We start from the raw sequence: 21,534 nt of genomic DNA, 5'->3' as shown, positions 1-21,534 counted from the left end.
CTGAGGGTCCTCCGTGAGTGCGTTATGTAGGCATACTATTATGGCAGTATGGGGTGCCTACTTTTGAGGGGATGTTCGGGCAGTGCCAGTTTGGCTGGCTGACTGGTTTGGTGCGGGCCTTGGTTTGTTAATGTCCCATTGATTCCATGCTTCAACCCAGTAGGGTCTACCCCGTTGCGTTTTTCTCGCCAGAAGTTCGTATGTTTTGGTATATTCAATTGCTGTTATGCATTGTTGGAGTGTGGGGGGGGGGGGCAGTTTGTTTCCATCGCCTGCTGATGGTAGCAAGGGCTGCTATGACAATGTGATATAGTAAGTATCGTATGTGCATGTGTGGTGCCTGTGGAAGTAGTAGGAGCAAAAGTGTTTCTGGCGTGCTTGGTAGGCGTACTCCTGTACATTGAGTTATTAGTGTTAGTGTTTGGGTCCAGAAGTGTTGGAGGGATGGGCAATTCCACCAGATGTGGATCATAGTCCCTTTATTCGTTGTGCATCTCCAGCAGGTATCTGTTGTGCCTGGAACACTGTGTTTTAGCCTTGTGGGTACTAGGTACCATCTGTACAATATTTTGCGAGACAGTTCCATATGAGTAGTAGAAAGGGTCATACGTTTGTTGGCGCGGTAGATGGTTTGCCAATGTTCTGTGGTAAGTTTACGACCTATGTCCTGTTCCCATGCCTTTACGAAGGAGGGCGGTTTGATCAACATGCATGTGTGATCTGAGGCATATATTATGGAGATAAGCTTCGTTGCAGGTTTCAGTCTCATGCATATATTGAGAATCGTCGTCCAGTATGCGTTTATTGGGTGCGACGATGTAGGTGTTGGTTGGGCAAGTATCCATGATCTTAGTTGTCTATAGGGAAAGGTTGCTGTGCCCGATAGTAGGAATTCAGTTTGGAGGTCTGGTAGTGGTTTAAGTTTGTTATCTCGCATGATTTGGGAGAGGGTGTATATGCCATGTCTTTTCCAAAGGGAGTGATTGAAGTCTGGTATAAGTACTTGGAATGCATCCAATGGTAGTGCTGGATTGAGTGTTGTAATTGGTCCCATTTTATTCCTGTGTGCGTCCCAAACTGAGAGGGTCAGTGCGGTCGTGGGCAGGAGTTCAGAGGGCTTTGGCCTGTGTGATTTCGGTAGCCATGCTAGGGTCGTGAGAGACAGCCCTTGGGCGTGGTTCTTTTCTATTTCAGCCCACTGGGTTAGTTCCTGTCGGTGGGAGATTGTCACTAAGGGGGCTATGAGTGCAGCCCTGTAGTATCCTATGACGTCGGGGAGGCCCATGCCACCATGGATTGGTGGCCTGTATAGCGTCGCTTTGGCCACTCTTGGTTTTTTGTAGTCCCAGATGTAGTCATTCAGAGACTTTTGTAGGTCTGCTAGGTAGGCTTTCGGTAGTTGGATTGGCAGGGTTCGGAATAGGTATTGGATCTTCGGCATGATTACCATCTTCACCGATGCTATGCGGCCTGTCCACGAAATGTATTTGCCTTTCCATCCTTGTAGGGTATTCTGGATTTCTGTCTTCAGCGTAATATAGTTTGCTTTGTATAGTGCGGTCGTCTTGGGAGTGAATTTGATTCCTAAGAATTTGATGTGGTCCTTCCTCCAGTCATAAGCAAAGTCTCTTTGCAGGGTCGTCAGATCTGTGTGCGAAATGTTTATGCCCATTGCTAGGGTCTTAGTGAGGTTTAGTTTATAGTAAGAGCATTTACTATATTGGGAGAGGATCGTGTGAAAGTTTGGTAGGGAGATGTGTGGATTCACGAGTGTGAGGAGAATGTCATCTGCAAACAGGGACATCTTGTATTCCCTTCCCTCCACTTTGACACCATGGATGGCCGGGTGTTTGCGTATAAGATGGGCGAGGGGTTCTAGTGCTAGAATGTATAACAGCGGGGAGAGCGGGCATCCCTGCCTGGAGCCATTGGAGATGTCAAATGGTTTGGAGATAAAACCCCCGTTCACTACCCGGGCCGTTGGCGAGGAGTACAGAGCTTTCACTAGTGATAGGAACTGGTCGGGGAAATGGAATTTTTTTAGGACCGCCAGTAGAAATGGCCAGTGTAGCCTATCAAAGGCCTTTTCTGCATCTAATGAGAGGAAGACCCCAGCTAGTTGGTTGCGTTGCATTTTGTATATTAGATTTAGGGTTTTTCTGGTGCCATCTGCCCCCTGTCGGCCCCCCACAAAGCCCACCTGGTCATCACCTATGATTGTGGGAATTATGTGCGTTAGTCTGTTTGAAAAGATTTTCACCAGTATTTTAACATCTGTATTTAACAGAGATATAGGCCTTAGATTTTGGCATTGGTTGGGTGGCTTACCCGGTTTAGGGAGGGTGGCAACATGTGCCATTAGCATCTCCTTTGGCAGTTTCCCCGTCAGTAGAGCATGGTGGAAAAGTCTCTGTAAATAGGGGGCAATGTAGGAGGCAAACTGTTTATAGTAGAGGTTAGTCAGTCCGTCTGGGCCTGGGGACTTTCCTGGTGGGAGGGAGTTGATAGTGTCTGTAATTTCAGCTAATGTTATGGGACTCGTGAGAGAGGACTGTTGTTCTGTCGTGAGGGTGGGTAACTGTGTCGATGAGAGAAAGTCATCTATCTCTTGTGATTCAGGTTGGTGGAGTGATGGGTCTGTTTTGAGATTATAAAGGGAGTGGTAAAAGTCCGCCATTGTATCATTGATGTCTTGTGGATTATGGATTTTGGTACCTGCATGGTTAATTAGGTATGGGATTTTGGATTGCGCCTGTCGTCGCCGGAGCATGAGGGCTAGGTGTTTTCCTGCCCTATTGCCTTGGGTGTAGGAAGTAAATTTTAGTTTTTTGAGGATATAGGCTGTTTTTTCAAGCGCCCGAACATTGAGTTGTTTAGTGATGTCTTGAATGGACTCTGCAAGTACTTCTGAAGGGTGCAGGAGGTGCTCTGCAGTCACATCCCTCAAGTTCTTAAGTAAGTCTATGTAGGACTGGTGGCGTTGGCGGTGGAGAAAGGATGCTCGGCTAATTAGGAGGCCTCTAATAACCGGTTTATGGGCTTGCCAGGTGGATAGTATTGAGGTGTCCGGTGTATCATTTAGTCGGAAGTAATTTTCTAGGTCTTCACCCAATTTTGTTGTGAATGATTTGTCACAGAGCAGTGTGTCATTGAGACGCCATGGTGGTTTTCCTCTGTGTTGATATTGGTTGTGCATGGATAAGGTCACTGGCGCATGATCGGACCATACTATGTTGCCAATTGTACAGTCTTCTATTTGTGGGAGTAGCGTGCCAGAGACAAGTATATGATCGATCCGGGAGTATGTTTTGTGTGGTTGCGAGAAGAACGTGTATTCTCTAGCAGCGGGGTGCATGGTTCGCCATACGTCATAGAGGCCATATTCCTGTGTTAGTTTTACTAGGGCTTTGTTTGTATTTTTCAGTGTAAGATGTCTAGTGGAATCACGGGGTATCGTGGAGTCTATTCGTGAGTCCATGGTGTGGTTCAGGTCTCCACAAATAATTACGGGTGTTGTTACCTCAGGCATTGTTTTGATAAGGACTTTGTGCAGAAAATCGCGCTGGTGATCATTGGGGCTATAGAGGCATACAAGGAGGATCGGGTTGTTATTGATTATGCATTGCAAGATTACAAATCTGCCTTGGCTGTCAATCTGGACACGGAGAGGTTCCACCGTTAGGGAGTTGTGGAAGAGAATTGAGACCCCTCTGGATTTCGAGGAATGTGTTGCATGGTATTGTATCGGGAAGTCCCTTGTAGCGAACGTAGGAATGCGATTAGTGACAAAGTGAGTTTCTTGCACACAGACTATGTCTGCCTTGATGCGCTTCACGTCCTCCAAAAGTAGTCTTCGTTTGTGGGGGGTATTGAGGCCTTTGGTGTTATGTGAGTAAATGAGCATGGTATCGGTATTGTGCTTGTTATCAAGTGTGGTAAAGTGATGTGTCTCCGGTAAGGGAGGGGCTAAACTGCCAGTGGTAACTATTCGTCAGGGGAGTATAGGGAGTGGGGAGGAGAGGGAAGAGAGTAGAGGGTATGTACAAGTGACCTATAGGTCTGGTACCGTAGTCGTACCTTGGGGGTTTGGAAATTGTCTTCCAAGTGGGTGGCTAATCGGGCTCCAATTGTAATGGTTGCAGAAGCTGAACCGTCAGCTGAAGGTAGAAACATAAACATTTATAACATTTTGAACATTTTTAGAACCATATTATCCTAAGTGCAGGAGGTATGCAAGCAATAACCATATCAGTATACATCTCTGTGGTGGTGACATAGAAAGCACGGTGATAACATTACACAATTTCATCTTGAAATCCTGTGACCATAAGTGTAACAGTGAGCCATTAATCCCGCTTGCCCCATGAGCACGGTCTGAGGTAGATCTTGCCTAGGTCTTATTAACGATAAAAAGGAAGCATGCCGGGTATTTATACTATAAACCTGATCAGCTAGTTATCAGCAACATACGCGTGGTGGTGGCAACAGCGGAGTGCAGCCCTGAGGTGTACGCTTCACAACTAGTCATGCAATTGTCATCTATCCCGATGTCCATACAACATGGGGGGCCGTCTTAAAGTGTGTAGGCCTGAGTTCCCTGGTTACAATCGCATCAGCGATGGGCGCCTAGGCATGTCCACATAGGGGGGTCGTTAATGCCCACAGTGTAGTACTCAGTGGGGGACCTATACAAGTGCTAACGGCAGGGGTGTTGGCGGTATGTGCATCCGACATATGAATTAAACCTGACGGCATAACATAGGTGTGCCCCACAGGATTACACACAGGGGGATATAGACACATGTGACATGATTTATTATACGGCATACGGGTCAGGAGAGCAGGCTGCAGCGTATACGCTTCGCTCCCATGCTTCGGTCAGTGGGGTAAAATTGTGAGTTTCACGAGTGTCACCTTATTTGAACATACATATAACAACATAACAGTGATGTACATATATCAATACTTGCAGTGGTCTGTCCTCAGAGATATGATCAGTTCTTAGGTTCATGTGTAGAGAATTCAGTCTCTATTAGTTTTGCGGCTTGACCCAGGGGAATTTGGCTGCTTTCCCGCGATAGGGACATTTTGGAGATCCCAGCTGGCGAGCAAATGCCTTCCTTCATCAGGGTTCCGTATCAGGAACGTCTTCCCATTCTTGGTGAGTATAATCTTCGTGGGGAAGCCCCACCTGTAGCGGATGCCGTGGGTTCGTAGCTCCGTGGTGATCTGAAGGAAATCTCGTCTGCGTCGAAGGGTAGCCGCTGAGATGTCCGCCATGATGCGTACCGAGGGGAAGTCTTCATGGTTGCCAGCTTTGCTGCGGTGTGTTCGGAGAATAAGCTCTTTGATATGGTAGTAGTGTACCCGCAAGAGGACGTCACGGGGTATGGAATCAGGTAAGTGGTTTGGTTTTGCGACCCGGTGAACTCTGTCGACGAGCAGCATGTCAGCCGGGATATCTGGGGCATAAGCGCGGAGCAGGCTCTGTACATAGACCGGGAGGTCATCAGGAAGGATGGTCTCCGGTACACCCCGCAGACGTAAGTTGTTCCTCCTAGCTCTGTCTTCCTGATCCGCCATCCTTGTTTCCATTTGCGACATTTGGCATTGCAAGGCTTGTAATTGTTGTGATATATCCCCATGCGCAGAGGAGAGGCTTTCACAGTGCTGCTCCACCAGAGTAGTTCTTGCTGAGAGGTCCCTCACATCTCCCCTGATCTGTTCTGCAGTTGTTTGCCAGCTATTAATTAGTTTTGAAGCCATGCTCTCCATAGCTTGTTCAAAATACCTTTGTGTGAGGCGTGCAGCAGGCTGGGAGGCCTCCCGGTCTGTGTGAGGCATCGTGGTGTCGGAGTCTTCGGCGCCATCTTGTGTAACTGCCTGCGCGGTCTCAGGAGCAGGCTGCGATTTTTGGCTGAAAAAGAGCAGTCTTTCTGCTTTTGCAGTAGATTTTTTTGTTTTGGAGCTGGCCATCGCGGCGGTAAGTGTTTGGGCCGGGTTAGCGTGTGTCTGAACGGGTTCAGCAGTGTATATAGCCGGTTTTAGGGAGCCCATGTGCCGGAGCGAGTTCACAGAGCAGCCATCTCGTTCGGCGGTTAGCCACGCCCCCAGAATCGTATATTTAAATTAGAACTGGCGCTTCTATGTAAATGACACCTTGGAATAAAACCTTAAAATTAGATGAAACCTATAGTCCTGAAAATAGCACTCATTATTAGGTCTGGGAATCAAAAGTCTATTAAACCCCGAAATGTAAACACTGCAGTTTCTGGAAAAAAAAACCCACAATCATTTAAATTGCAGAGTTAAAACGACAGTATCACTGCACCCAGACCACTTCATTGACATTAAGTGTTCTGGGTGACCATTCATTTTTAAACATTTTTATTTTATTTTAGATTTTTGTCGTGCAAAGAGTATTACAAACAGGCTTGAGGTACCCCAAAGGCATTCCTCAGGCTTAGCATCGCATTGTGTAGTGGGGAATAGATAGGACTTTTATAGTACTATAAGCGTGAGAATAAAGTGTGATAGTGAAACATGAAAATAAAGGTAAAAGCGGGAGAGATATACATATCATTAACACAGGTTAAGGCATGTCTCCTTGCTAATATTTGAGTAAGTCCTTGTCTGTGTTTCTTTGGATCCAGGTTGCGGGTTGCCATGCCAACCTCTCGGTACGGTAAGTGAGCAGTCATCCAACACCCCTGCGAGGCTTATTTCTTGTGCTTGAGCTCAGTCCAATTGGGGGGGAAAGTGCAACATTGTGGAGGTGAGGCACCACTCCGGCCCCGGTGTTATGTGAGAGCTGGCACCCTTTTGCCACGAGCTTAGGGTACAGTGTCTTCCCTGTCGGGAAGGTGCGGTGGGTCCTGCAGTCGGTCGCTGTATGTCGTCGCTTATGTCTTGCAGCCCTGCAACTGTGTGGCCGGTACCTGTGGGTTGTGGCCCTCGTTGCTCTCAGCCAGGGTGGGCATCTTATGGGGATGGCTGAGGTGGGGGATCGCTTTGCGTCCTGTAGTGGTTTCCCAGGCCTCTTCTCGGTGCGCACGTGGTCCCGTTCAGTCGGGATGGGGGTAGTCATAGCTGGTCCAATACGGGTCAGCAGCTTTATCCAGAAGTGGTCGAAAATGGCATCAAGAGTGTCTCTTGCTTTGTTGCTGGGGTCTGGCAGTTCATGATGCGGCCGCCATTTTGGGGACCTCCATACCCTTGTAGCTTGTGTAGCCTGCAGGGGTCTCTGAGAGGTATGGGCCACGGGGGGCTCCATCTGGCTGGGACCAGGATAACCCCCACCGGTCTCTCATGGCTTGTAGCAGCAGGGGGAAAGCAGCCGCCTTTCCCCTCCACTGTCTCCAGTAGGCCTCACCTCGCTGCAGCAGATCCCGGTCGTTCCAGGTGTCGAGTTTGGTGTCTACAGGTGTGTGCAGGCTTCCCCCATCCGTTTAACTCGGTTATGGGAGATTTCCAGCACTGCAGCCCGAGTGAGCAGCGAGAGTTTAGCCCGTACAGCAGGAGCTTATGGGAGGCACGACTTGTCAGCTCGCTGGCTTGGCTCCGCCCCTCTGGGTGACTATTAATTTTAATGTTCACAATAAATGTATTTATTTTTACTTTAACTTTTAAAGGTATTCTGAAAAAATCCAGGTCAATCCTCACATTGCCTCAGACAGGGAGAAATAGAAACATTGTTTTTGTTTCTACTCCTCTCTGTGTCTCTGTGTTCTGTCTATGCTGAATATCTGGTGCAAGGGGCAGAGCTTGTAACACTGACTGATAAGGAACCAAGATAGAGGCACTCAATTTGAGAATAGTCAGGTGGCCTCTCTTCACAGGTACTGCTAATGCTGACACTACTCAACGCATGAATTCTGCCCAAAATTAGACACAAATTATATTTCTAAATTGGAAGTGACATTTCCACTTTAGAACTATCTATGAAGATGGGCCAAAATGGGCATCTGCAGAACAAAGGTTAGAGTTAAAACATTTCAAAATCTTTTGAATTTTAACAGTGAAACGATACCAGAAGACTCCTGGTACTATAACCACTACAGCAATCAAAGTGACATGAATGGACTAAGTGATTGTACTGTGCACCCTCCATTGGCATTAAAAAAAAAAACAAGTAAAAATAGGCTACTCACCTCTTTTCCAATTTCAGGACTCCTCCACTGCAGCCAACCCTTCCACCTTCGAAGACGTTAGTATGCCTGCTCATGTCTTTTCAATCTTTTCCAGCCCAATGCCTCTCATATAGAAGGATTGATGGTAGTAAGCATGCGCGGCCAAACACTGCTCCTTCTATGCCCGAAGCTGATATGTAGAAGTTTGAGTTAGAATTTGCCACTCAAGACAATAACATGAGCACTTCTAATGGAGGCGAAATAGCTCATGAATGGAAACTACTGCTGGCTGGATATGTCCTATTATTTTGTAAAGTTCAAATGTTAGCTTTGTACTGTAGAATGCTAATGGCTGAACTACAACTACCAGACCTGATAATATAAGCAGTTGTATTTCCAGAGGTTAACCCCTTAAGGACCAAACTTCTGGAATAAAAGGGAATCATGACATGTCACACATGTCATGTGTCCTTAAGGGGTTAAAGAGAAGCACTATAGTGACACTGTAGTGCTTGAATTTTGCATTAGGTCTCTAGGCCTCCTCTCTCCAGAGATTAAAGTTGATTTTACTTACCTTTCCTACCGTGCTGTGCTGATTTTGCTGTGGCTGGCTTTGCTTGGACCCACCTTTGTGGCTGAGATCCTCAGTCTTGGTGATCTCAGCCAATTCAATGCTTTCATGCATGGCAAAAAGCTGTGCTGTACCGATCAACATCTCCTCATAGAGATGCAGTGAATCAATGCATCTCTGTGGGGAGTATGCAGTGCCTCAATGCAGAGCATGGAGAAGTTGAACGTAGATGCTGCACCGTGTGCAGCTCTGGAATAGGAAGCACCACTAGTGGCCATCTGAGTGACTGACACTAGAGGTGTAACTAGCCAGCAATGCGGACACTGCCTTTTCTCTGACAAGGCAGTGTTTACAGTGCTAAGCCTGCAGGGACATGCTATAGACACCAGAACCACTACACTAAGTTGTAGTAGTTTTGGTGACTGTAGTGTCCCTGTAAAAGACAGCTGCCTGGGAGTAATGAACAGAAAATGTGGGTTTATAAAGTAACACTATTTGTTCTTCTAAAAACAATATCGTGTCCATCTTTGCATTTGAGCATCCCGTGCATATCTTGTAAATCTGCAAAATGTAATAAGAGATAATTTAATATTATTTGTGTTGAACGCTTGCCCTTGGAAACTCTGGCACCATAATAAAATGGCTCTAAATAAATTTATTTTTTGAATTAATGCCTCAGTTGTGTTTTATTTTTATATATTTTTTGACAATCTTTATTTTGGTTTTGTCATGTCTCAGTTGTGTTTTTATGCACCTTTATGTATAGACCACAGTTCTAGAGGAAATTGTGTAGAGGTTTTATTAAAGCCTAAATCAGGATTGCCTAAAAGGTAGATCCCCAGATGTTGTGAAACTACAACTCCCATGATTCTTTGTATGTCTTTGCATTCCTTTGCAATGACAAAGCATCATGGAAGCTGTAGTTTTAAAACATCTGGGGATCTACCATTTGGGTACCCCCCTGGCCTACAAGTTTCTAGTCTGGTTTCCAATTACCCACAATTCACTTTTTAGTGAATAGACCCCCATTGTGATCTATGAAACGTGGAAATTTAATTAGGGAACATGATGTTTATATTAATACATATTTACAGATGTTACTTTGTCCCTGTAACATTTTCATCCATTCTGCTGATATTCCCTGCAGATGTTACTTTCTCCCTGCAACATTTTAACAATTCTCTGCTTTCTATATTCTTTTTATATCCTCCCCAGTATTATGGTAAACCTGGGTATCGCTATATGGTGATATATTTTGGGAGTGGGGAAATACAAAGACTTGATGACACAAATTCAGACTGACGCTGTAACCAAACCATCATGGTCCTCATACCAGTCTTTTATATTCACATGCCAGCTGTCCATTGGGATCCTAATATGGATCTTGTCTAATGTCTAAGACCCCTCATGTCAGCATAACAATGCAATGAGCATGGGGTCAGAAAGAAAAGGAGGTGGGGCATTGGATCACCCAAGGACAGGTGTTGAAATGTGGAATAAAACTGGGCAGGCAGCAAAGAACTCAGCATCGGGACAAGAGGACAGATACCCACACATATACAGCACTCTTGGACATCTTGCACGTTTGTCATCTTTATACACCAAACAAGCCCTACATCTTCACACACACCTTACAAACCCTCATCTTTAAGGCATCCTTACACATCTTTCAAGCCCCTCATTTTTAAGGTACCCTTTCAGAAGTTATAAGCCTCTCAATTTAAGGTACCCTTACACACTTGCAAGTCTCTCATCCTTAAAGCACATATATCTAAAGCACTTTGGGATACCTTAAACACGTCTTAGCCTCAAAATATCTTTACAGCTCTTATAAGCAACCCCACTTAATGCACGCTTTCTTTCTACCATTCTTTAGGGTACTCAACTTCCAAGACCCTCATTTTTAAAAGCACCTTTCCGTATCACATAAGACCCACATCATTAAAGAGCCCTCACAAACCTTGCAGAGCTTCCCCTTCATTAAACCACCTAAACACACCTTGTAAGTCCACTACTTTAAGGGAATTCTACAGACTGTGCAGAGACAATTACCATGGAAGCCATTAAGAAGAAAATGCAGATGTTAAAGTTGGACAAGGAGAATGCTATGGACCGGGCTGAGCAAGCTGAGGCAGAGAAGAAACAGGTGGAAGAGAAGAGCAAGCAGGTAGGTGTGATGGACCTTTAGGGGGACCATTCTTTGTAGCAAAGGTCTCCAATACATATCACTGAGACACTACTGGGCTACTACAATGGACTTCATTACCTGTGATACCCAAAATATAAATTGGAACTTTTGATTTCAAAGTGAGAGTATTTAAAGGAAAATACCACTTAAGTTCTATTATACACTGGTATGTTTAGTAATAATTATAACAATAACATAGAAGGGTATTTTTTTTAACCAAAAAGTGAGACGCACTTATTTGACACAGTTGGAGAAATGCTGGAAAAAAACGTACATCCCCTTTTTCAGTTCTCCCTAATTTCCGGTTCACTGGATGAACCACAGTCACAGTATACAATAAAAGTTAAAAAGCAGAAGAACGTTCATTGCTGCAGAACTCACGGAATCTCTGCTATGAGAAGTGTTTATCTAGGAATAGGCATTGGGCCAATGTCCACTAAACTGCCGCACCCCGTGAGACAAATTTACTCTCTCTCTGGCACATTATTATTACTGTTATATGATTCTCCTATGCCTTTTCATCTACTAACAACAACCACAGAACAAAATACACTTTTAGGAAGATATGTGTATACACATTTATAGATTGATCGTTTAATGACTGTCACATTTCCATTGGTTTCTTCTAACCTGCTAAAAGTGCTATTCTTGGAGATATGCTGAAAGTATACACGGACACTGTCAGTGTTTAAGTCTCTTCCATTCCAGACTCACCATAAGCAATATCCTAATGTTCTTCTGGATCATTGTCCCAGACTAAAAATAACCAATCACCCTTGCATTAGGTTAACTGACCAACAGCTACGTCACCTAACCAGTTTCCTCCTGAACATTCTATCACTTTAATAATGTCCTATTTCAATTTCCTCTCTCAATGTTCTTCCTGACCACCTTATCTGACTAACACTGAGCAATCTACACCTCACTTATCTTAATGTTCCTCCTGGATTCCATCAGATTAGACTAATAGAGAACAATCACCAGCAAGCCTTTCTCAATGTTCCTCTACCAGATACCAATCCCCATCACAGTAACTTACCTTCCTCGTGATCATTAAGTCAATCGAATCACTTCCTTAATATCCACCGTTGGTGAATGGAAACTCCTCCTGACCAGTAAGTGCTCATTCAGACTATTCTATGCAACTATCAGGGACCAATCTCCACCTAACCTCTCTGAATGTTTATTTGCTCCTCACCTGTGTCCTCCAAGCCTTTAATCAGACTTCACCCTGGTCAAACTTTTTTTTTACTGTACTGACAATATGGGAGCACTATAATGACTATTATAATAAACAAGTCAGCACTATCACCTGTAGAGTGTGTGGCACAGAAGTACGTTATCCCTAAACTCTGAAATCTGTCACCCTGAATTTGCTACCGTCTTTTGCCGTCATTTTACCTTCTACAACTTTTTTCGGTGAAACATACAAGTAAGAACAGAACATATTAGCAACTATATGAACAGCATTATATATTTGTATAAAGTCACCTGTGACCTTTCTTCTGGGTACCTGTAGCTGGAAGATGACCTAGTCTCCATGCAGAAGAAGCTGAAGGGGACAGAAGATGAACTGGATAAATACTCAGAAGCCTTGAAGGACGCCCAAGAGAAGCTGGAGGTTGCTGAGAAGAAAGCAGCCGATGTAAGTAACACCACCAATTTACGATGAGTATTGCTACTAACATTAAAAGCACGGGTGTATCCTGTAAAGTGGAGTAGGTTCAGAGTTATATATGAAAGATTCAGAAACATGTATAGACAATAAAGAAAGATGAAATTACAGACTGGACACACACGATGTCCATCTTTGCCAAAACGTAACCATCTTAACCAATGGTTGCCTGTTTGTGGTATGTGCGGGGAAGAGAGTCTAAATATGTGATGTTTTTGCAGAACAATATTTTGTGGGAGATCAAAATGCCCCAATTTTGTCTCTAGATCACTGTTCCCCAACACCCTGTAATTAGAGAACCATGACTTTCAAGTCCCATTCTATATTCACTTTTATCTGTTATCACTAGACGGTGGATGTCCCTCAAACTGGCTGGTCCCAGCTGCACAGGATTAAACCCTAGATAACCAGACACATTTATCAGATTTAAATATTCAGCCTCTTACTCTTGAGAATTGAGTTTCGGTGACATTGAGGGCACAGTGACATTGTTATATGATATTGGCTTAAAGTTGGGGGCCAGAGTCAAACTTTACTACCTCATTAGGAATTTATATATGATCAGGGAAATTAATATCTTCGTCTGCCCATGCCGTTGCTATACTCCAAAGTTGTCCTTGCAAAACACAAGCACTTAATCTCTTTAAATAATTGTCTCTGGAAACATTCTTGCATCAGACTAGATTCTACACATAATTCAGAAGAGGGAGGGGTGTTTTTTTTAAGGCAGCTTGAGTGATTCTGATGTAAGATAGAGGATGCACTGTTTTCACACCAGTGTTTTACAAATATTAGTCTATTAAAAATTAAAAAGTGTATACCTTTTAAACTCTGATAGTGTCTAATTTAATTTTGATAGCTGAGTATTGCAAACAATAACAAGGGAACTGATTCTCAGCTTTCAATCCCTTTTGAGGTCCTCGGACAAAAACAGTTTGAGAGCCCCTGATTTAAATTAAAGAAATCAGACTATGAAATTCACTATTTTGTTAAATTGTATCTACTACAATAAATGAAATATTTTTGATTTTACCTGATATTTTATTTTCTATTAATCCTCAATGCAGAATTTATTAACAGAAAAAAGCTCTCACTCCTTACTCCCTAAAAATGAGGGTGTGCCTCTGCCCTTCCACATGTCAAACTGTGGTTTTATTTTCAGCCACAGTTATCAGTCCCTTGGTCCATCTATTAGCCACAAATCCCCTCCATACCCTTTTAGACCATACTATGCCCCAGTTGGCCATTTCTTCTATCCCTTCTTGCCCCCATGTCTATCTCTGACTAGGACAGGCCCTCTGAGTCCTGCCTCATGTTGACCTATCCTTGCCATTTTTTTAATATTTTAATTTATTTCCTTTATTATATTTCAATATTTTGGCACATTGATTTCAGGCCATTATAAATACCCCTATGCCTTTTTATGGTGCCTACTTGTCTCCTTGTTATTTTCCTTCACCCTGCCCCCACTCCTCCAGCCCTTCCCTCATACCTCTTAGAACACCATGAGGTACAGAGCATTCCATGGCCAACAGCATGCACCGTGATGACGTCAGTTCCGGCCGCCTGTATCTTAGCCAATGAGCAGTGGCATATCGTCATCAGGTTTAAAAGACGCGGGAAACATGTGCTTCAGCTGAGCACTGGCCACGTGGTTATAACTCTCATGGTTACAGCATTGTGGGTACACAGGGCAGTCTAACTGTAAATGGTGACTGCATCACTGCTTCTCCCACAAATAGCTGAATATAAATTAATTATTTATGCTCAGGCTAATTCACAGTATGTTTTTTTTTGGTTCAATATCACCTGTAAGCAGACCTTGGGTATAAATGGGTGTGGTGACCCCCAAAATTACAGAAGATGTATATCATTTGGTGTTATGGATTTGTAAGGGTTGACCCATTAAAGAGAAACAAAAAAACAAATTACAGCAACTGGACACAAAGTTACTGATTCATCCCACAAACAAAATCAGTAATGTGACCCAGATTGATAAAGTGACCCCCAAATTGCAGTGAATCAAACAAGATCTGATGATTATCTCCTAATTGCAGTGGCTGAAACCAGATTAGTGAGGAGGACCTTAATCAGAGTCACTGTATTGTTTGTGACCCATTATCTGTTATGAGAAAACCAAATCATGTTGACTGAACAGTGAAGTAACCCAAAATTAAAGATTGAATCCCTAAATAGTATATAAACTAAACAGTGAATTGTAGTGAAATGGGAAATGTAGGACAAAATAATGAAGTTGGTGAAACTTTCCAGTTAATGGGTTACTCCAGTGATTTGAAGTGGTCATGGTGCCTGTAAGTGCAATGTTTTAATATAAAGCACTGCACATTCAGAGTTAACCCCCTTTAGTTGCCAGATGTGTAACTTCTCCTCTGACAGCGTCATTGGGGAATCATTAGCCAGTTTGAAACAAGAGTTCCTAGCCAGTTAATATCAATGTTGTGCGGATTTTCATGCACAATGTGGCAATCATTGGCTGAGGGCAGCCCTCTGACACTCTCAAGCAATGAATGGTGACTGGATTGCCTTCTGCAACTCTGTAAAAACTTCGAAGAGATCCAGGTAAGAGGGCAAGCCATCTCTAAACGGTTTTCTCCATTACCAGGGAAGGGTGCCAGAACACTCCTGATCTCATAACCACTACAGCAGGCTTCTTTGAGTCGCTTTTTAAAGGGACACTATTGTCAGCCACACCACGTCATCTCAATGATACAATGTGAAACATTGCTGTTTTTGATAAACTGCAGTGTTTACAATGCAGGGTTAAGTCCACCTCTAGTGGCCGTCAGTATGATGGTTGCTACAGGAGGTTCCGCTGTACTAACCGAGTAAAACAAAGCCACGTGACAAGGAAGACCCATGGGAAAGCATTGATTCAATGCTTTCCTATGGAAGAGCTTGAATATGTGTGCATGCGCAGTAGGCCCGAGTCCTCTACAAGCACTGGTTTGAACATCAGTGTAGGAGGCCATGCCTTGCCCATAACGTCACTGCAGACTGAGAGGTAAGCAGCGCCGAGGGAGCATTGGACCTGGTGCTGGAAAAAGGTGAGTAAAACTTGAATTATTTCACTTTTTAATGCTTCACGTGTACTTTAAGTATAGTTACATCTTAGCTATGTTAGCCTGTTTTTTTTTACATTTAGTTTTCCATTCACCACATGTAACTGTTAAGTGAATTCAAGTATGAGTGGTTATTGCATACTAAACTATAAATTGTAGTAAACCAAACTGAAATGAGAGTGGCAAAAAAACAGGCAGAAATGTCAGCTGTACTCATTTAGCCAACATTTTACAATTTTAGTGAATAAACCTGTTTTTTTCCCATTAAAGTGTGGGATCTTGGCTATTCTAAGGAAAATTCAAATATGAGTTCAAAAGAGATAAATTGTAAGAATCCCTCCCCCCTCAGTCAGACAAGTCTGGTATAAACTGCCCAGCTTAGTGAATGGGGAGTGAGGTGACTAAATCTCAGGGACACAGTCAGCGCTGATAGCCACGCCCCTCGGATGGGCTGCACTGCCCCTGACTGCCGCACGGTGGCGCTCGCGGGAGGGAATACGCGGCTTCCTGACTGGCAGGGAGTGGCCGGCGGAAGTGAGGGGCGCGCGGGGACCGGAAGCCGGGCTGAGTCAGTCAGACACAGAGAGGGAGAGAGAGAGAGACGGAAAGATGTCCGGCGGGGGAATGACCAGCATTGAGGCCGTCAAGAGGAAGATCCAGGTCCTGCAGCAGCAGGCTGACGATGCCGAGGAGAGAGCGGAGAAACTGTCCCGGGAGGTGGAAGGAGAGAAGCGGGCTCGGGAGCAGGTAACATGCGATACCCGGGGAGAGAGACCAAACCACGGGGAGAGAGAGAGACCGGGGATATCTATTATACCACGGGGGGGGGAGAGAGAGACCAAACCACGGGGGGAGAGAGAGACCAAACCACGGGGGGAGAGAGAGACCAAACCACGGGGGGAGAGAGAGACCAAACCACGGGGGGAGAGAGAGACCAAACCACGGGGGGAGAGAGAGACCAAACCACGGGGGGAGAGAGAGACCAAACCACGGGGGGAGAGAGAGACCAAACCACGGGGGGAGAGAGAGACCAAACCACGGGGGGAGAGAGAGACCAAACCACGGGGGGAGAGAGAGACCAAACCACGGGGGGAGAGAGAGACCAAACCACGGGGGGAGAGAGAGACCAAACCGGGGGGGGGAGAGAGAGAGACCAAACCGGGGGGGGGAGAGAGAGAGAGACCAAACCGGGGGGGGGAGAGAGAGAGAGACCAAACCGGGGGGGGGAGAGAGAGAGAGACCAAACCGGGGGGGGGGGGAGAGAGAGGGAGACCAAACCGGGGGGGGGGGAGAGAGAGAGACCAAACCGGGGGGGGGGGAGAGAGAGAGACCAAACCGGGGGGGAGAGAGAGACCAAACCGGGGGGGGAGAGAGAGAGACCAAACCGGGGGGGGGGGAGAGAGAGAGACCAAACCGGGGGGGGGGGGAGAGAGAGAGACCAAACCGGGGGGGGGGGGGAGAGAGAGACCAAACCGGGGGGGGGGGGGGAGAGAGAGACCAAACCGGGGGGGGGGGGGAGAGAGAGACCAAACCGGGGGGGGGAGAGAGAGACCAAACCGGGGGGGGGGAGAGAGAGACCAAACCGGGGGGGGGGGAGAGAGACCAAACCACGGGGGTGACAGAGAGACCAAACCACGGGGGTGACAGAGAGACCAAACCACGGGGGTGACAGAGAGACCAAACCACGGGGGTGACAGAGAGACCAAACCACGGGGGGGGGGTGAGAGAGACCAAACCACGGGGGGGGGTGAGAGAGACCAAACCACGGGGGGGGGTGAGAGAGACCAAACCGGGGGGGGTGAGAGAGACCAAACCGGGGGGGGGGTGAGAGAGACCAAACCGGGGGGGGGGGTGAGAGAGACCAAACCACGGGGGGGGGGGGTGAGAGAGACCAAACCACGGGGGGGGGGGGTGAGAGAGACCAAACCACGGGGGGGGGGGGTGAGAGAGACCAAACCACGGGGGGGGGGGGGTGAGAGAGACCAAACCACGGGGGGGGGGTGAGAGAGACCAAACCACGGGGGGGGGGTGAGAGAGACCAAACCACGGGGGGGGGGTGAGAGAGACCAAACCGGGGGGGGTGAGAGAGACCAAACCGGGGGGGGGGGATGAGAGAGACCAAACCGGGGGGGGGTGAGAGAGACCAAACCGGGGGGGGTGAGAGAGACCAAACCGGGGGGGGTGAGAGAGACCAAACCGGGGGGGGTGAGAGAGACCAAACCGGGGGGGGTGAGAGAGACCAAACCAGGGGGGGGGTGAGAGAGAGACCAAACCAGGGGGGGGGTGAGAGAGAGACCAAACCATGGGGGGGGGGTGAGAGAGAGACCAAACCATGGGGGGGGGGTGAGAGAGAGACCAAACCATGGGGGGGGGTGAGAGAGACCAAACCAGGGGGGGTATCTGATATACCACGGGGAGAGAGAGAGAGTCCGGGGGTATCTGATATACCACGGGGAGAGAGAGAGAGTACGGGGGTATCTGATATACCACGGGGAGAGAGAGAGTACGGGGGTATCTGATATACCACGGGGAGAGAGAGAGTACGGGGGTATCTGATATACCACGGGGAGAGAGAGAGTGTACGGGGGTATCTGATATACCACGGAGAGAGAGAGAGAGTCCGGGGGTATCTGATATACCACGAGGAGAGAGAGAGATAGTCCTGGGTTATCTGATATACCACGGGGGGAGAGAGGCCTGGGTTCTGATATACCACGGGGGGGGGAGAGAGAGAGAGAGAGAGTCCGGGGGTATCTGATATACCACGGGGAGAGAGAGAGACGCCGGGAGTATCTGATATACCACGGAGAGAGAGACACGCCGGGGGTATCTGATATACCACGGAGAGAGAGAGAGTCCGGGGGTATCTGATATACCACGGGGAGAGAGAGTCCGGGGGTATCTGATATACCACGGGGAGAGAGAGAGAGTCCGGGGGTATCTGATATACCACGGGGAGAGAGAGAGAGAGTGTGTCCTGGGGTATCTGATATACCACGGGGAGAGAGAGAGAGTCTGGGGGTATCTGATATACCACGGGGAGAGAGAGAGAGTGAGAGTCCGGGGGTATCTGATATACCACGGGGAGAGAGAGAGAGAGTCCGGGGGTATCTGATATACCACGGGGAGAGAGAGAAAGAGTCCGGGGGTATCTGATATACCACGGGGAGAGAGTCCGGGGGTATCTGATATACCACGGGGGGAGAGAGAGAGAGAGTCCGGGGGTATCTGATATACCACGGGGAGAGAGAGAGAGTCTGGGGGTATCTGATATACCACGGGGAGAGAGAGAGTCTGGGGGTATCTGATATACCACGGGGAGAGAGAGAGTCTGGGGGTATCTGATATACCACGGGGAGAGAGAGAGAGAGAGTCCGGGGGTATCTGATATACCACGGGGAGAGAGAGAGAGAGTCCGGGGGTATCTGATATACCACGGGGAGAGAGAGAGAGAGTCCGGGGGTATCTGATATACCACGGGGAGAGAGAGAGTCCGGGGGTATCTGATATACCACGGGGAGAGAGAGAGTCCGGGGGTATCTGATATACCACGGGGAGAGGGGGAGAGAGAGAGAGAGTGTGAGTCCGGGGGTATCTGATATACCACGGGGAGAGAGAGAGAGAGAGTCTGGGGGTATCTGATATATCACGGGGAGAGAGAGTCCGGGGGTATCTGATATACCACGGGGAGAGAGAGAGAGAGTCCGGGGGTATCTGATATACCACGGGGAGAGAGAGTGAGTCCGGGGGATCTGATATACCACGGGGAGAGAGAGAGAGAGAGTCCGGGGGTATCTGATATACCACGGGGAGAGAGAGAGAGAGAGAGAGTCCGGGGGTATCTGATATACCACGGGGAGAGAGAGAGAGTCTGGGGGTATCTGATATACCACGGGGAGAGAGAGTCCGGGGGTATCTGATATACCACGGGGAGAGAGAGAGAGAGAGTCCGGGGGTATCTGATATACCACGGGGAGAGAGAGTGAGTCCGGGGGATCTGATATACCACGGGGAGAGAGAGTGAGTCCGGGGGATCTGATATACCACGGGGAGAGAGAGAGAGTCCGGGGGTATCTGATATACCACGGGGAGAGAGAGAGAGAGAGAGTCCGGGGGTATCTGATATACCACGGGGGGAGAGAGAGAGAGAGTCCGGGGATATCTGATATACCACGGGGAGAGAGAGTCCGGGGGTATCTGATATACCACGGGGAGAGAGAGAGAGAGAGAGTCCGGGGGTATCTGATATACCACGGGGAGAGAGAGAGAGAGTCCGGGGGTATCTGATATACCACGGGGAGAGAGAGAGAGTCCGGGGGTATCTGATATACCACGGGGAGAGAGAGATATACCACGGGGAGAGAGAGAGAGAGAGAGTCCGGGGGTATCTGATATACCACGGGGAGAGAGAGAGAGTCCGGGGGTATCTGATATACCACGGGGAGAGAGTGTACGGGGGTATCTGATATACCACGGAGAGAGAGAGAGAGAGTCCGGGGGTATCTGATATACCACGGGGAGAGGGGGAGAGAGAGAGAGAGAGTCCGGGGGTATCTGATATACCACGGGGAGAGAGAGAGTCCGGGGGTATCTGATATACCACGGGGAGAGAGAGAGTCCGGGGGTATCTGATATACCACGGGGAGAGAGAGAGTCCGGGGGTATCTGATATACCACGGGGAGAGAGAGAGTCCGGGGGTATCTGATATACCACGGGGAGAGAGAGAGTCCGGGGGTATCTGATATACCACGGGGAGAGAGAGAGTCCGGGGGTATCTGATATACCACGGGGAGAGAGAGAGTCCGGGGGTATCTGATATACCACGGGGAGAGAGAGAGTACGGGGGTATCTGATATACCACGGGGGAGAGAGAGTGAGTGAGTACGGGGGTATCTGATATACCACGGGGAGAGAGAGAGAGAGTACGGGGGTATCTGATATACCACGGGGAGAGAGAGAGTGTACGGGGGTATCTGATATACCACGGAGAGAGAGAGAGAGAGAGTCCGGGGGTATCTGATATACCACGAGGAGAGAGAGATAGTCCTGGGTTATCTGATATACCACGGGGGGAGAGAGGCCTGGGTTCTGATATACCACGGGGGGGAGAGAGAGAGAGAGAGTCCGGGGGTATCTGATATACCACGGGGAGAGAGAGTCCGGGGTATCTGATATACCACGGGGAGAGAGAGAGAGTCCGGGGGTATCTGATATACCACGGGGAGAGAGAGAGAGTCCGGGGGTATCTGATATACCACGGGGAGAGAGAGTCCGGGGGTATCTGATATACCACGGGGAGAGAGAGAGAGAGTCCGGGGGTATCTGATATAACACGGGGAGAGAGAGAGAGAGTCTGGGGGTATCTGATATACCACGGGGAGAGAGAGAGAGTGAGTCCGGGGGTATCTGATATACCATGGGGAGAGAGAGAGAGAGAGAGAGAGAGAGAGTCCGGGGGTATCTGATATACCACGGGGAGAGAGAGAGAGAGAGTCCGGGGGTATCTGATATACCACGGGGAGAGAGAGAGAGAGAGTCCGGGGGTATCTGATATACCACGGGGAGAGAGTGTGAGTCCGGGGGTATCTGATATACCACCGGGGGAGAGAGAGAGAGTCCGGGGGTATCTGATATACAACGGGGAGAGAGAGTCCGGGGGTATCTGATATACCACGGGGAGAGAGAGAGTCCGGGGGTATCTGATATACCACGGGGAGAGAGAGAGAGTGTCCTGGGGTATCTGATATACCACGGGGAGAGAGAGAGAGTCCGGGGGTATCTGATATACCACGGGGAGAGAGAGAGAGAGAGTCTGGGGGTATCTGATATACGACGGGGAGAGAGAGAGAGTGAGTCCGGGGGTATCTGATATACCACGGGGAGAGAGAGA

General features: G+C 47.7%; 1 protein-coding gene across 11 annotated transcripts in view; it reads left to right on the top strand.

Annotated features, from left to right (window-relative positions):
• The first annotated feature begins 10,217 nt into the window (after positions 1-10,217).
• TPM3 (tropomyosin 3) overlaps positions 10,218-21,534 on the top strand; it is a 46,592-nt gene continuing 35,275 nt past the window's right edge. For 3 of the 11 annotated variants that reach the window (XR_010086266.1, XM_063438925.1, XM_063438924.1), the window contains exons 1-2: positions 10,218-10,867; positions 12,408-12,533. Coding sequence is in view for 10 of the 11 variants with exons in the window: in XM_063438925.1 (XP_063294995.1) it covers positions 10,754-10,867; positions 12,408-12,533 (240 nt within the window). In the remaining variant the exon portion in view is untranslated. Of the gene's footprint in view, positions 10,868-12,407; positions 12,534-16,176; positions 16,391-21,534 lie in introns of those variants that run through there. The other 8 variants (XM_063438923.1, XM_063438922.1, XM_063438921.1 and 5 more) reach the window with 4 other exon arrangements.

This window comes from Pelobates fuscus, chromosome 13 (genome assembly GCF_036172605.1).
Source record: "Pelobates fuscus isolate aPelFus1 chromosome 13, aPelFus1.pri, whole genome shotgun sequence".
NCBI lineage: Eukaryota > Metazoa > Chordata > Amphibia > Anura > Pelobatidae > Pelobates > Pelobates fuscus.
Note: the sequence above shows the minus strand (reverse complement) of the source record. Positions and strands in the feature narration are given on the sequence as shown.